At 43.4% G+C, this 15,081-nt stretch overlaps 3 protein-coding genes across 4 annotated transcripts; 1 reads left to right on the forward strand and 2 right to left on the reverse strand.

The window, feature by feature from the left end:
• The first annotated feature begins 2,454 nt into the window (after positions 1 to 2,454).
• Positions 2,455 to 9,926, forward strand: LOC6538969. The gene is made up of 3 exons (XM_002099436.4): positions 2,455 to 2,892; positions 7,000 to 8,806; positions 9,218 to 9,926. Exons 2-3 carry the CDS (start codon positions 8,786 to 8,788, stop codon positions 9,638 to 9,640), a joined length of 444 nt encoding a protein of 147 aa, XP_002099472.1. The 5' UTR covers positions 2,455 to 2,892; positions 7,000 to 8,785; the 3' UTR covers positions 9,641 to 9,926.
• LOC6538968 (proteasome subunit alpha type-4-like) lies at positions 4,858 to 5,804 on the reverse strand. Its single transcript, XM_002099435.3, has one exon. It carries the CDS (start codon positions 5,718 to 5,720, stop codon positions 4,959 to 4,961), a length of 762 nt encoding a protein of 253 aa, XP_002099471.1. The 5' UTR covers positions 5,721 to 5,804; the 3' UTR covers positions 4,858 to 4,958.
• A 514-nt stretch (positions 9,927 to 10,440) lies between the features above and the next one.
• On the reverse strand, positions 10,441 to 14,502 carry LOC6538970 (adhesion G-protein coupled receptor G2). 2 transcript variants are annotated; one of them, XM_039375708.2, is made up of 3 exons: positions 14,362 to 14,502; positions 11,811 to 13,222; positions 10,441 to 11,751 (listed from the first exon to the last, which is right to left on the reverse strand). In XM_039375708.2, exons 2-3 carry the CDS (start codon positions 12,931 to 12,933, stop codon positions 10,607 to 10,609), a joined length of 2,268 nt encoding a protein of 755 aa, XP_039231642.1. In that variant the 5' UTR covers positions 12,934 to 13,222; positions 14,362 to 14,502; the 3' UTR covers positions 10,441 to 10,606. The 2 variants fall into 2 exon arrangements, with proteins under 2 accessions (XP_039231642.1, XP_002099473.1); XM_002099437.4 differs by lacking the exon at positions 14,362 to 14,502 and having other exon boundaries at positions 11,811 to 13,253.
• Positions 14,503 to 15,081: the final 579 nt, after the last annotated feature.

A 15,081-nucleotide genomic window follows, 5' to 3' on the forward strand; every position in this document is an offset into this window, starting at 1 on the left:
CAATTTTCATTTATTGCACACAATTTCAATTATATCGAGTGCCGTCCGGACCGAATCGAAGCCGTGACAAACGCCTATTGCGGGATGGATTTACACGGCCCGTGCCGCAAATGGAAGTCATTTATCAAAAAACAAAGGCGCTGACTCAGCAGCCATCACCTGGAGATAAGGAGAGCCTGGCCAGCACACCCAAGGACCTTTTGTTTGGGCGGCTGCCTTTGGTTGCTGACAACCGGAGATAAATACGCACATACAGGTCATTTTATTGTCGTCCGTTTTCGGTTTCGTTTTCGGGGCGGATGGGCATGCTGGCGAGATCCTGGCGAAATCCTGGCAAAGTCCTGCCAGGGAAATCAGTGTGCTGTGCATATTTAATGGCGTATGCAAATGCGAAGGGGCCAAAATGGCTCAAAGGCTTGTATATTTACGAGTCCAACGATGCCACGAAAACATATTTAACTCGCTCGCATTGTGTCTTGTATCTTCGGTTATCCGCCATTTGTAAGCCAAACCGAATGTCACAGGAAGACCCCAAACAAACCACTTGGCCCTGGTTCCCTGCCCCAACCTCCTCCAACTTAAAGACCCCAATCCGCATTAGACTGCGCAGCTGTCCTTAATCAAATGGGCCATATTTTTGCCTGTCACCCGATAGGACGTCTTATCGATGGGTCTTTTCTGACCTGGCTTACCTAAAGGAAATACCAAAATAAAGCCCATTCATCTCTTCCCTCAATCGCTGAAATGGCGATTAGGGCACTTTAAATAATACATACAAAACATTTCCTGCAGGTAAATAAGCTAAGGTTTTCTCTTATTTATATACACACTACACAATGATGGGAATGGAATAACTCATAGTTCGGTTGGTAGAATTCGAAAATGAAATGAAATTTTATCGAATTTACGCACTTTACAACAAATTTAGCTAGTAATCAACCTAATTCGTTGCGTTTTTCGGGCTTGTGTTTTGATGAACGGCAGGTGTGAAACATTTCATTGCCCAAAAATAACGACCTCTGTGAATTTTCACCGCCCCCAGCGGTCGGATATTTATTGTCTAAACGAATCTGCCGGAGTGCTTCGAAATTAATGGCCGTGCCAACTTGAAAGCAGTAAAGGGACCAAAGGGAGGGCTTTAAAGCCAACTTACCTGGCCCTCGACCCTCAGCTCATTGGAGCGTTCTTATCGATTGGGTTCGCGCCTTAATTATGAGTGGGGCGAACGAGATTGGAGCTGGCCATGCTTTTTCACTGATTGCACAACCGATGCTGATTGATGGCCCCTTGTCAGTTAGATTAATCGACTGGTCCCTGGCCAAGCGAAAAACTTAAAGTGCACCAGAAGCAAATCCAAAGTGCACAGGGCAGTACATGAGAATCGCATTTGCTACCATTTGCTGGCCAGAGTTAATTTGGCCTAATGCATTCTGCGAACCCAACTTTTGGGGCCGTCTGGTTTGAAGCCTCAAAGAAGCTGGAGCCCGAGCATTAATATTAAATGTGCCCAAAGGCTTGGAGTTTGGGCTAGAAGAGCTCAAATCATGCGCAACTTGAAACAAATTGGTGAGCATTCCGTTGGAGCCAAGGTCCCGGGTCCCGACCCAAGACTTGGCAATATATGTCAGCCAAGTCAAGCCGAGGACTGGCAACAAGTAAGCAAACATACAGCAATGTCTTGGATGTGTGCATTAAAAGTCAATGACTCGGCAAATGAATTGCAGGCACAGGCAAATTAAATTAGCGTAGCGACTTCGGTGATGTCCTTGTGGGTGACCCCAAGTCGAAATGGTTTTTATTGAAGGATTCAGCGAGCCCGAAGTACGGCTGTCTATGGCTGTCTTTATGGGTCGAATGTGGTATACGATATCTAAGTTACCTGGCGTAAAATGCGCCAAATGGTAATCAATAATCTGCGAGGCCGAACTTAATTAGTCAAATCCAAGGAGTAGTGTGGGTTCTTGGTCCTTGGTCAGCGCCCAAAATTTATGCTGCTTGGAAATAATTAAAGTTAATTGAGTATAAAAAGTCAGCGGAAATTGGATAGGCCTGCACAAGTTCCATTAAATCTTTGGCCGAAAGCTGAAATTTCACGCGGTGTGTTGTGGGAAATTAAAATGCTCAGCCAGTGTCGATTTCACAGCCCAGCATCTGACATAATTGCACTGCCAGCAAGTTGTCCTCTAAGCTAGCTTTAATATGTTGGCCAAAGACACAAAGAGCGTGGCCTAAACAACACAAAGAGCGGGCTAAAGAGAGAGCGAAAGAGTGGTCCTGCGCAGCTGTGCGCGAATCCTGTTGCTGCTATGCCCCGCCTGCCAGGGCTTACGTGGCGTATACGCAACGCTACGTTACTCATACGCCACGTAGTCCCAAGGAGCGACTGGCCGGACACAAAGAAGGACGAAGGACTGCCAACAGTTGGCGGCATCCAACGCATTCGAACGGTGCTCAAGCGGAAGTGCGACTTACAAACAGCCAAATCCACAGTCTGGCATTCTTGGGCGTACATAATGCATATACAAGTATATATATAAATATATATATACGTTATAGGGATAACCCCGGGCGCATTGTTCTCCAGGCATTATGGAACGTGTCTGGGCATCTCCTGAGTTTTGGTGTTCCTCTAGGATCCGAAGGGTGTTCATGGGAAGCACTATGAAGGCGCTTGCAAATTCAAATCCATAAAAGTGTCATTAGGGTGGCGCATAAAACACAAAAGGTGCGCCCAGAAATTAATTAAAAAGGCAAACTCAGGACCGGAATTAATGGCGCATAAGATTTATGCAAACAGGCAGTTGCCTTTTCGGAAATATCCTCGCTGAAATGTATTGGCCTTAAAAGTGTTTCAATTCATTTGGCAGCAATGACCATGTCTGCACTTCACAGGTTGGTTTTTAATTCGCTATATAAATAGTTGCCTTTGCCCAAGATCAGAATACTAAATTTGTTTTTGCGCTGGGGAGCGAAAAGGTCAGGCGTTTAATTTTGCACGCAAAAATTAGCAAAAATAGAACTTAAATATTTATACAGACCGAAACACGTGGGCGCATTCAAATTAGGTTGTCATGGGGTAACAAAGGAGTAATGGCCTCGAAAAACTCGTGTAAACGGAATGGACACTAATGGCAGTCTTTGTTTACGTTTTGAGCTTTGTTTGCACCCATAAAGCAGCAGCTCCAACGAATGTCAGATTGTCCAAATGAAGTTATTTGAGTGTGTGTGTTCGGCAAACATACACACAGATACTCACCCACACTCACAGAGTTGTGGGCAATTAAGCGATGTGCTTAAGCCTGATGAGGTTTTCAACGCGAGATAAATATCAGAGCAGCAAAAGAAAGCAGCCCTACCACATTTGTCAGTCCAGCCGAATTAATAGTACACGGCAAGAAAATGCTTGATAGCTAAGTTCTTTGAAGTAGTTGAATATAACTCTTGGTATAAAAAACTCTTTTAAATATATTTTAAATTTGAGTATGTTAAAAGTTCAGGTAGTTTCTCCATAGATATAGGCTTCCCAGAGTTGATTCTTCATATGTGTATTATTATATTACAGTTCACCCCAAAGTCGGAAATTTCTTTCACTCTGTGCAGAGGGATATACATATGTTTTGTGGTCCTGTCGAGAGTAATAATTGCGTAGCCACATTACGGTCATTTGCTGAAGTAGGCGCAAGTATGGGATTAGTTTGATTACACTCCAATGAATGGGCTGAGGAGGGCCCAACTATATTTGGGAATCCTGTTTGAATAAGGGGTTATTCGCCACCGGTTGCATTGACCCCATGCCAATTTCGTGGAAAGAACTCTGGCAAACACTTGGCCACAGACGGATGCCATTTCATTAGAAGCTAATCATGAATTAGCTTTTAAGTCGATGTTAGTTGTGTTTGTCTGCTGTCTGTTGCTTTGTTTAAAGTTCATAAAGCGTGAAATGCGAACAAGTTAATTGAAATTCCTGCAGCGTTTCACGTGCGATTGTTTGTTTGAGTTTGTTCTCAAAGGACACAACAAGAAAATGAAAACTCGCCCCGAAGGAAAGCATTTCTTTCCTCTTGCAGCTGGCTTGACTTTTCCTCTTCGCACTCCTCACAATTCCCTTGGCTGAGCAAACACTTAGCCGGTGTGAAAAAATGTAGACAAGTGTAAATTTATATTCCCCTCTGCGGGAAAGTGGTGCGGGGGGGAAGGGGGCCTTTGGCCACTTAGAGCTACTCGCCGGGAAATGTGAGAGCACGGTGTATAACTTTGACGTGAGCCATAAAGGAATTTAAATATTTCTCCAGGAGAAAAGCTATTTGCATTGTTTATTCAGCATGACTACGAGCAGACAAGGTATCTGCTGCTCGGTTTTCCAGAGTTGCTGAACGTAGCAGAAACTACCAAGTTTATTGCACACGAGCGCCGAACTTTTGCGAAAGAAAACACAGAACACATTCGCCATCTGAAGTCGAAATGTAGCATCTTTAGTACCCGAGCTGCAACTTTTCCCCTCCATTTACTGGTTTTACTGGCCTGCGATTTGCATATTTCACATAATGTGTATATAAATAAACCGTATAGTCGCTAAAAACCACACCAACCATATCAAAATGGCCCCCGGGAATTGCGTCAAAACGAGAATGTGTTGCCGCATTTTCATACAACTCCATCGAGATTGGCTTATCTGCACACTGAACCAAAAAGTTTGCCACAAACAGTGTGTTTATTTATTCAGTTTTGTTCTGCTTTTGCCACAGCCATAAAACAACTGAATGTTTGAAATAATTCGAGCGTAAAATCCCGGAATGTAAAGGGAAAAAGCTTTCATGAGTCTGCTGTCTGTTCCCATACTTTTTGAACTACTAAATAAACAGTGGTGGTCTTTGAATATATGTTATTTAAATTTTTAAACTTCTAAACAGAAAAGTAAAATATATAATATACAAAATATAATACAACTAATGACCGAATTACTTTCGCCTATCGATCTGCGCCTGCAAATTGTTATACTTCTGGATTAGATTGTGCATCTCGGTTTGCTCCAAAGTTTGAAAGACGCTGGTGTTATAGAAGCGCTGTACTAGAGCCATTTCCAGCTTGGCAGGATTCAAGCTATCTGTACCCAAGGTCATGCCCATGACCTTGATGGCCACATCCTTGGCCTCCTCGAGCGAGGGACACACGTAGCCCTTGGTGAAGAGTTCCTTCTGGAGCAGTTCCATGGCCGCCCCTGAATGGCGACCAATGCAGGTGGCCTTCCAGCCACTGTAGTTGCCACTGGGATCGGACTGATACAGCTGGAAGCCGAAGCGGCAATCCCAGCCCATGTAGAGAAGGGACACGCCGAAGGGTCGCTTGCCGCCATATTGCGTATACGCCTGTTTGATATCGCACAGGTTCGTGACCAGCTGCTCGCAGGGAATCATCTCACCGAAGGTGCAGGCATATTGCTGGGCGATGAGTCGCAACTCGGTGGTCAGCACGTTTCCATCCGCCGTGTTGCCCGTGGCGCAACACGCATTGTCCTCGTTCAACCTGCAGATCCTGGGCGCAGGAATGCTGGAGTCCAAGAGCTTGTCAACGCTGCGCTCCGTGGCCAACAGGACTCCGTTGTGGGCCAGGATGCCCAGGCAGGTGCTCGACTGCGAAGCGGCCTCCATGGCATACTCCACCTGGTAGAGGCGGCCCTCCGGTGAGAAGATCGTGGTGCGGGAATCGTAGAGACGCGCCATCGTTTGTTGAAATATAAAAATATATAGCAGAATATTTAAAGCTTGGTTGAAAATATGTAGGGTAGCAAACGAGAAGTTCCCACATACTAGATTATTTTACATATAATAAGGTCAATAAGAATATTTTATTAAAAAGTTAGTTGTAACTATATGATCAGTATAACTTTATACGAGTATTGCATTAAGGCATAATTTTTACCTTATATATTTTTAACAACATTTTAAAAATTCCAAATTGTTCACTTTGATTTAAGTCCTTTCTTTTTGTATTGCTACTATTTTTGAAAACCCAGTTGTGAATGCACCTCTGTAAAGTAAAATTTCCAACTACTTTTCCATTCCCTTTAAGCATCATTTATTCTCATTTTCCGCAGCGAAAAGTGTTTGTGGCTTTGGGGATTATTGCACAAAGCGCATAAACTTATTAAATATGCAAAATGCCTCTTATTTTTCCTGTGCCAAATGGAAAGGCGCGGGAAAGGCTGTCAGTCGCAAATTTGAGGCACAGCTCTCCGTTATGATAAATGATTTGCCAGCAGGGAGTTGTCGAGCGGGCCAGGAGGCATAAATTATGAACGGGGCCAAAGGTCAAAGGTAAAGCAAAAAGCCTCTGGGCCACAGACGCTACTTCATTAATGTCGAACTTTAGCGCAGCCGAAGAGCTCTGTCACTTTTCCAATTGACTGCAGTCGGCAAACTATCTTAATTAGTTTCTCGCTGGCCAACGAGTTCATTCCACATCTGGATTGCCCTAACCTAGATTTTCAGTATATAGAAAAGCCGAAAAGGATGTCGTGCCAGTGCAGTATAAAATCTGTGATCCATGCTACGATCCCTGCTGCTGATTAGGTAATGGTAATGGGTCTGTCTGGACGCTCCGCTCCCAAAAGGCTGGAATGATGATGATGATGCCACACCCTGGAAAGCGGGGAGAATTGGGTGGTCTTAAGTAGAGTGCGCCAAGTCGATTGGAAAGCAATTCGCTTGCCCTTGCCATGCATAAAATATGAGGCAACCGGGGCCATAACTCAATTTGCTGCTACATGCAGCTCCCTTCCATCTGCCAAGTCCTGGCAGTTCTGGCAGTTTTGGCATCATCATCAAATCGAAATCGGTATCGCTATCGGTACAGGAATAAAAATAAAACGCTCGTCTGCAATTTGGTTTAGTTCAAAAGCCCATCAGACTCATTACATAGCATTCATGGCTGACCATTTCAGGCATTTCATCCACGATTTCATATTTTTTTGAGCCGCCTTCTTTGTTTATTTTTCGACAGACGAATCCCCAAACGTCGAGCGTATGTGACAGAGGATTTGGCACTCAGCGCCAGCTGGACTCAAATCAGCAGAAAAGTGAGGCGAAGAGCTGCTGGCTATGGTGGTAATGGAGGTTATGGCTGATTATGATGCGCCCCTTGTAGAACACACAAGCCATATGAAATATGAAATATGAAATATGAACGAGTGCGAGGAGCTGAGCCGGAAACGACCCTCATCAATATGGATTTGGCGACGGACATGTGGGCCACGTTCGCGTTGAGTGCCAGTGCCAGTGCCAGTTTGAGTTGAGTCTCGAGTTTGTTAAATTAATTGCATAAATAATTTACATAGTAATTACACGTAATCCTGCGAGAAAGAGGAGTGCACACTTTCCTCCGTTTGCATATAAATCAAAATGCTAATGCAATCCAGTCGATATTTGCATTTGACGTAATCTTGCAAATCCGTAATTACGTAATGCAGCCACAAGCTGATTGCGCGTCGCAGTCGTTGAGCTTTAATTGCGTTTCCGTTTCCGTTCCGCTGAGTCATCGAATATTAAACACGCTCTTTTGGCGGGGAAACTAAAATTTCACCCACCTGGCTTCCGGTTGCACATATATATATATTGGATGAATAGGTTAAAGGGCTAAGTTAAGGTGTGAAAATAGGTTAATATTGAAGAGTTAGGATTTAACTAATAGCTTTGTTGATATATAACAGATTAAGCAATTGGTGCCTTAATTTATTATGCTTGTAAACTATTTAACAAACATAATCGCTCATTAGAAAAATAAATTAGCGACTGCTCCTATTCCTATTACCATTTTACAATCAATCGCGTAGTCATAAAACTGTTCAAAGATCATTTACCAAGTGGCGGCTTATATATAGTATATGTTAATCTGCTCAATCGATTGATCATCGGCCATTTCAACATCTCAATCGATCAGAGGCAGGTCGAACAACTATTGCACGACCACAATTTAATGGCTTAGCATATGAATCGCATTATGGCTTCTTTTGTGGTTGTCTGTCCATCTTTGGATCAAAAAACTATATTAGAGAATGACATCTCTTAGCGTATCAAATGTCAAGACGAACGATCGACGCGCTATTAATGCGCATTGTTGGGCATCAAAAAGGCGACGATTAAAAATCAATATAAATACATCGATTGCCATTGTGAACGCTCTACAAAGGAAGCTCTGGACATGCTTAATATATGTTTATAGAAACTTTTATGCAAATTACTGGCTGAAGACCCGAGAACGAGCCCATGTAAAGTGAGCACTCATAAAGTTGATTTATGCAGCCGAATCATGCCGAATTTGCATAATTATAATGGCGTGAACAGCCAACGAGTCGCCCCAAAGTCTAAGCCCAAAATCGCGACCCACAAATCCATCACTGGCAACGCTTTGGTGGTCAAGAGAAAATGGCAAAGACTCCGATGGTACCTTCCAGATCCGCTGGCACCTCGTGATCGATCCAACTGGATTGCCAAATGCATAAATCACGTGCCAGTGCCGCCAAAATAAAAACAGAATCAGATTTCATACTTGTAGCAATCAGAGAATGGAGATCGGCGAACGGAGAATGTCTGCGACTGGCTTCGCTGACTAGTTGGTAGAAATTATGTAAATGCTTGAGACTAGACCCTGATCTTGAATCTTGAAACGAGTCGGCGGAGCAGAAGCTCGAATCGCTTCAGTTTGCCGCTGAGTTAACTGGAGATCGGTCGAGAATCTAGAGTGGGAACTGCCCCTCGAAAACAGCGTGTTGGATACGAATTCACGGATCATGTACAGGACTTTTGTTTGGGTAAGCTAATAGCCAAAAGAGACTTTCAAAGAATAGAAATGCTACTCATGAATAGAACTTGTTCGAATTCATATGATTCATTTAAAACCTATGAATGTTTCAGTTTGATATTTAACTCTTAAAAATAGTAATGGGTTTTTGGCAGTGATTAGTCAGTGACTTGCACAAAATAATAATAAATGTTCAATTCCATTTAAACTCAACTGAACTCGACTAGTTGTCAACCTTTGGAGTATTCATTTTTGAAAATTTGGCCACCAATTAATTTAACTTTTAAGATAAGGGGCTAGTTAATTTAAAACCAAGGCTGCCGCATAAAAGCATTAACGTTTTAAAAGGCTACCCATTCGCACGCAGTTTGTTTGCTCATTTAAATACTATGTTATTAATTGAGTGTAATTTGTCTTGCAGCTGCTAACCCTAATGGCAGTGGCAAGTGCCGCCACCTCTGGTCGGGACTACCTGCCACGCCCCCCCGCCAGAGCCTACGTCTACGGCACGCCCTCGCCCAGCACGATGGCCCAGCTGCGACGGATAGTCCAAGGTCATCTGGAGCGCTTCCAGCAGGCGGAGCAGGCGCACTTCTCCCGCCGCGCCAATGTGCAGCTGGGGAAAGCGGAAGTGGCGGTGGATAGGAAACCACTGGCGATGCAGCTGTGGGTGGTTCGCACGCCCGCCGTTTCCGGCGCGGCCTCGGATAACGTCCTCGATTACGCCCTGCCGCCCAACACGCCCACGCCGAAGGACTACGCGCACAAGTTCCTGCCCGAGGGCAAGGATGTGGTACCCGGAAGCTCTTACATACCGCTGCGGCTGGTGGTGATAAAGCGCTGAAGCAGCTTTTGGAATCTTTGGGCGGCGGCTTGCCTTTTGTTGTTCGAAAACAAGTTGCGGCGGAATGCCGATATCCGATACTTAATGCCCAACCAGTAGTTGGCTAATTGGCTTTAAGCTTACTGGTTCCTAGCGCTAGTCCAGCCATAGTTTAGTTGTTTATGTTAAGGCCCAAGTTCACTCTAAATCTAAATCCAAATCTAAATTAAGCCACCACATCCCGGAGTCCGTGACTAAGACTTCCGACCTGATCGCATGCAATAAATCCGAAATTAAGACTCAGCCACATGGCCACGTCGTAAACTATAAAATACATTCACCAAAAACTAAGTTGTCATCTCATTTACATAAATTAGAAGTCATAACTTTGAAGTGAGCGGGGAACTACTTGGCTCGAAACGGTTAAAAGCTGTATTCAAAACCGGTTAACTTTTATCTGGTAGCTGTAATCAAGAGCTTAAAGCTGCGCTTCTTGGGGTTTAGTCTTTGACTAAGTTTCAAAAGTGAGACTAAAAGCTCTGCGTTGCCTATACTAAAGCTCACAGTTAAAATTTACTCAAAAGTAAAATGACAAAACTTGGAAGTTCTGCTGTAATGTAATGAACTCTCTATCACTTTCGTATCAAACCAGAATGTTTGCATTCAGTTTTCATTTGAAAAGTCTTGTGAATCATTATCTTAATGAGTAGCCCCTAATTTACTTTTCGTGTTCTACGCGAAGAGGTATGATATCCGGTTGCCATAGATACCGAGATTAGAGATTGCAGATTGTATAATCAGCCAGCAAACATGTTGGTACCTTTTATGAATGAAAATTATTCAGATTTTACTTTATTTCACACAACAAAGTTTTTGTATGGCTGTACATGTAAGTGATTCCCACAATAATTTACAAGTATATTTAATGTTACTTTGTAGAATTTATTTACAATTTGTTGTCCTAATATAAACTTAAAAACTAAAATACTAAATACTAGTACTGTTTGTTGACGAATGGCTGAGGCCTCGCAAAATCGAGTCCGAGGGCATTTGTATAGTTTCCTGCCTGCTCCTCTTGCACGAATTGCAACAGAGACCCAACCAGGCCCGCTGGTTTTCTTTGTTAAATACTATGAAGTAAAGGAATAGCACGAATCCCTGTAGAGTGGCCGTCAGGCAGAACAAATAGGCGAAGATTCTGCCGAAATTGAAATAGGTACACAGTCCAAAAATCCAAGTGATTCCCAAAAGGAAGAAGAGCAGCACAAACAGGCCCAGTTGCTTGAAGATTAGATCGCGTTTGAACAGTGCTGTATAGACACTCCAGGAGATGTATGCCACCAATATGGCATTGGCCACCGTGATAAGGCCAATAGGCAGTATGACGCCCAGACTTAAGCCGTATCCTGAAGGATAGCAGAGGATGGGATAGTCCATCGAGGAGTTGCTGGGCCTGTAGGAATCGGGTTCCAGAAAGACCACCAACAAGGTGGGTATAAGAGGCAATGTCCAGGCCGCCACGGCCGACATTAGGATGTAGTGTCGTGGGTGATTGACCCCAATGACCCTGACATATCTTTGATACTGCAGCAATCCAATGATAAGCATCCAGCTGAAGACAACCAGCAGAAGATACTGCATCACAGCTCCAACCAAGGTACATCGATCCGATTCGGATTCCTCCAGCTGCTCCAGCAAATGGCTTTGGCTCAGGATAAGGAAGAATATCAACTGCAGACCCAGGGCAGCACACAGATTCAGCAATATCTTCGTGGAGGCCAGAGTCCGAAAGTTCTTAAAGACAGCCGCAGTGATGAAAATCATCAGGAGTCCCAGCAGAGAAAGGGTCAAGCCCACATTGGTGATTACATCCAAGGAGCGATCATCTTCACTGGCTTCCAGACCAGCCTGCATTTTGCTGACTCCCAGTAGAAATGTAAACTGGGTCAGGTGATCCGCATGGCAGAGTATCACTGGGTGCGAAGAGGTTTCCGAGCTGCCACCACCACAGGTTGATATTCCATCGCTAAGCCAGGTCTCATAGTTCCAGTAGCCACATCCACCTTCAGATTGAGTTTGATTCGCCTTTGCATTGCGCAGGAAAAACGGCAGCTTTTCAGGCAGCTTGTTATCTAAAGAAGAGATTATACATAATAACATATAGCCCTACATTCGACCTCAAAACACTCACCATCTAATCCTGGTATTGTGATGGATAACACATTGCTAGTTGGCCGTCGTTTGATTTCCTCTTCCGTCTCCACAAAAAGTGCATCTCGTGTATAGACCTTAAAAACCAAGTAGGAGGCTCCCTTTTTCTTCAGTTTGCTCCATAGTTTTTCGGGAATAAAAACCGCACTTTCTAGATTTTTCATTACTCTTATATTTTCCTCATTATCCGAGAGGTGAAGCATTTCAAAACGCGACGTATTGCCAGCAGAGAAGTTCACTATCCCAGAAACATTTCGCACTTCTGGATCTACGAAAAATACACTTAGTTCGCTCGTCTTTAAAACAATTACACCCATGTCAAAAAAGGGATGGAACGTGAACTCTGTGCTGTTGGCAAAAATAGTGCTGTTTAACTTCAATATGGTCGGACTGAGTTCATCCAAGTAATCCTCGAAGTTGCTAAGAAGGGTATTTGTTGCATTGGCGTCTGCTGAAAGACGGAGGGTTTCATTATCTGTGGACATCACTTTCTGGCATATCTTCATCAAGTCGCCTACAACTGTGGCATTTCTCTCCGGTTTTTTGACCAGGGAATCGAAAATCTCTGAAATACTAAACACATCGGCGGCTGCAAGTTTTTCCTGGGACTGCGTCAGGAGGTTACTCAGTTGGCTAATCATATCAGGGGGACTCTTCACGGCGAGAAGGTTTATGCTTGAGCTGAGTTCCGGTGCCGATCTACAGGTCACGTGATCCAGGCTCTGCCAAACTCTATTTCCATCGCGAATTTGGCACCTCCGTCGTATGGGAATTCCCCTTTCGTTCAGGCAGAGATCCCTAAGATTCGCCTTTTGGCCAACTCTCGTTTTCTCCACGCGATTGATGCGCTTCTCCTTGCCCTCATCCGTCTCGTACTCCAGCTCAAAGTCCTCGGCCTTGCAGAATCCTCGGTTGCAGTCCTTGTAGGGATTGTGCGACAGCTGACCATCTGCATCCACGCAGAGCAGGAATCGCAGGTTCTTCAGGTGGCAGTAGTCCAGGCACCTGGCCACATTCTGCTGATCCAGGGCGTAGAGGGGGGGACTCGTGCCTCCAGATGCGAGTATTATATAGCCAGCAATCCACCAGAGAAACAGCAGCATAGTGCTATCTATTTGTAGCCAACTTGAGCGCAGGCTGCGATGTCGCACTCCCGAAGCTCCGCGATCGACTGACGAGGCAGAGATAAAATGCGAGTGGCGATAAAACGAGTTTTCCTCTCCTCATCCCTGTGAATAGGGCCTGCAAGAATTGCCACTTTCCTCCTCCCAACTCTATGTGGGTATTTGAATTGCTGGTCTACTTGGAGCAGAGCACAAGGTCAACTGGTTCTGCGGTCGACGATAAGAACTGCAGCATCTTCAAAGGTCGAACGGTGGCTTCTTTCTCAGTCTTAAAAGTAATTTTAAAATACTTCATATACATTAGTTGAATATCTAAAAGAAATCTTAAATTATTTAACTGAAAGTCTAACATAATATGAACCACTTGAATTATGGCAATTATTTAAGCACAGTAGTTCAGATTACTTTGATCACACTTTTTTACGAGGGTACTAAACTTCCTAATTAAAAAAGGAAACAAATATTGCTGATAAAAAGCTAAATGGTAATTATCAAATATATATATACCAGGCACCTAGCAATAATGATAATTGGTTTATCGCATAAAAGCGGGATTCTCTGAATTGATAAAGTTTAATTGCTTCTCTTTCAACACCAATAGAAATTACAATTGAATAAAAAACAGCTTTTATTTGTTTTGAGCAACAAAGGCTGCCATTTCAGAATTTCTCTGCTGTTCTCTCTGACTTGGAAAATGCAACTTTAATTATCACGAACTTTGAGCATCGATCGGTAGCTGCGGCTTGTCAACAACCATGATAAGCAGCCACCTTTAGATACTTCCCTTACTGCCAGCTAGAAGGTGAAGATAGAGGCATTCAAATATTTGCATTCAGATAGACGTGAAATCATGCGATGGTATTCAACTTACTCACGAAAATAATGTTCTCTTGTTCGAGCTGTGAAATCTTTATCTTTGGAGATAAGGTGAGCATTTCAATTAAAGAATCAGAATTCGTATATGCTAAATTGTTAAATTTATAAATATTTCATTATACCTAGTACCACGTAATTTTTGCCAGTGCTGTCCGCACAGCTCGTCAGGTCAAATCCGTCGATGGAATTAACGGCGTGAATAATTAGATGCGCTACTTGAATGGCTGCCACCAACATCGTCAATGATCACTTGATATTTTTTCACTTTCTGAGTAGCCACTCAAGTCTGGAGAACTCGCGCGCGCTTATAGAAACGAGTCTGAATATTTTCCGACAATTTAGACTCTAGACTTTAGAGAACCCCCATCATCTGTCATCGGCGGCAGAAGATGAAGCAGAGCTGTAGTTGATGAATTGCTATATGTGCGAGTACTACTGTTCCCATACACCTGTGTTTCAAGTTGATAAGAAAAACTGCTCGTGCTACTCATCGAGTTCCCCTCCATTATTATTATTATTCATATGCCTTACCTTTTATTCTAGCACACACAAACTTTGAATAACCCTGCTGCAAACTATCGAAAATCTATTTATAGAGAAGGCTGTGACCTCTGCCACTTGTCTTGCAGTTCCTGGAAATGATTAAGCTGTGGTCAAATGGCAGTATTTGGACTCAATTATTATTGCTGCAAATGGAAGACGCAACAATTGAGATATGTCATCATATTGCAAGGATATTATTTACCTCAACTGAGAAGCATTCTCACAGCAGACGTGTGGACCTCAAGGCGATTGAAATTCAATAAAGTGAAATTTGTGCTCGGTAAGTGTATGCTTGTAAAGTGGTAGTAGTTAATTAGTAGTTTAAGAAACAAACTCATTTGTGATGGAAATTCTAGGTAATTAAATACAAGCGAGCGAGCGAGAATAAGTATTATTGAGTTTGGGTATTCAACAATGTTTAACTGTTTAAGAAGGGCATAAATTATTTTTAAAATTGGTCGCTTGACCTACTTTAAGTAGATGAACGTTGGAATACGTACGAGTATTTCTATGGCAACATTTTTGCCCACTTTTCGCTTTGGCTCCGAAGCAATATCATCACTGGCACGTAGAGAGCGGCACAACAAAAAGACGCAGGACGAAGGAGCTGCAGAGGGTCCTTCATTTCATTGTCATAGAAGACATGTTTCGGCTGTGCGGAGTGGAATTTATTTACTCAAGTGTGATGCGATTATCCTGATGCACTTG

The sequence above is a fragment of the Drosophila yakuba genome, chromosome 3R, assembly GCF_016746365.2.
Source record: "Drosophila yakuba strain Tai18E2 chromosome 3R, Prin_Dyak_Tai18E2_2.1, whole genome shotgun sequence".
In the NCBI taxonomy this organism is placed as follows: Eukaryota; Metazoa; Arthropoda; class Insecta; order Diptera; family Drosophilidae; genus Drosophila; species Drosophila yakuba.

What these genes read in the sequence shown, in the direction of transcription:
- LOC6538968 (XM_002099435.3), bottom strand. Translation starts at nt 5,720, where the DNA reads ATGGCGCGTCTCTACGATTCCCGCACCACGATCTTCTCACCGGAGGGC.
- LOC6538969 (XM_002099436.4), top strand. Translation starts at nt 8,786, where the DNA reads ATGTACAGGACTTTTGTTTGG. An exon ending in TGTACAGGACTTTTGTTTGG is followed by an intron (nt 8,807 to 9,217) that starts GTAAGCTAATAG and finishes TTTGTCTTGCAG; the next exon opens with CTGCTAACCCTAATGGCAGT.
- LOC6538970 (XM_039375708.2), bottom strand. Translation starts at nt 12,933, where the DNA reads ATGCTGCTGTTTCTCTGGTGGATTGCTGGCTATATAATACTCGCATCT. An exon ending in CACAATACCAGGATTAGATG is followed by an intron (nt 11,752 to 11,810) that starts GTGAGTGTTTTG and finishes TCTCTTCTTTAG; the next exon opens with ATAACAAGCTGCCTGAAAAG.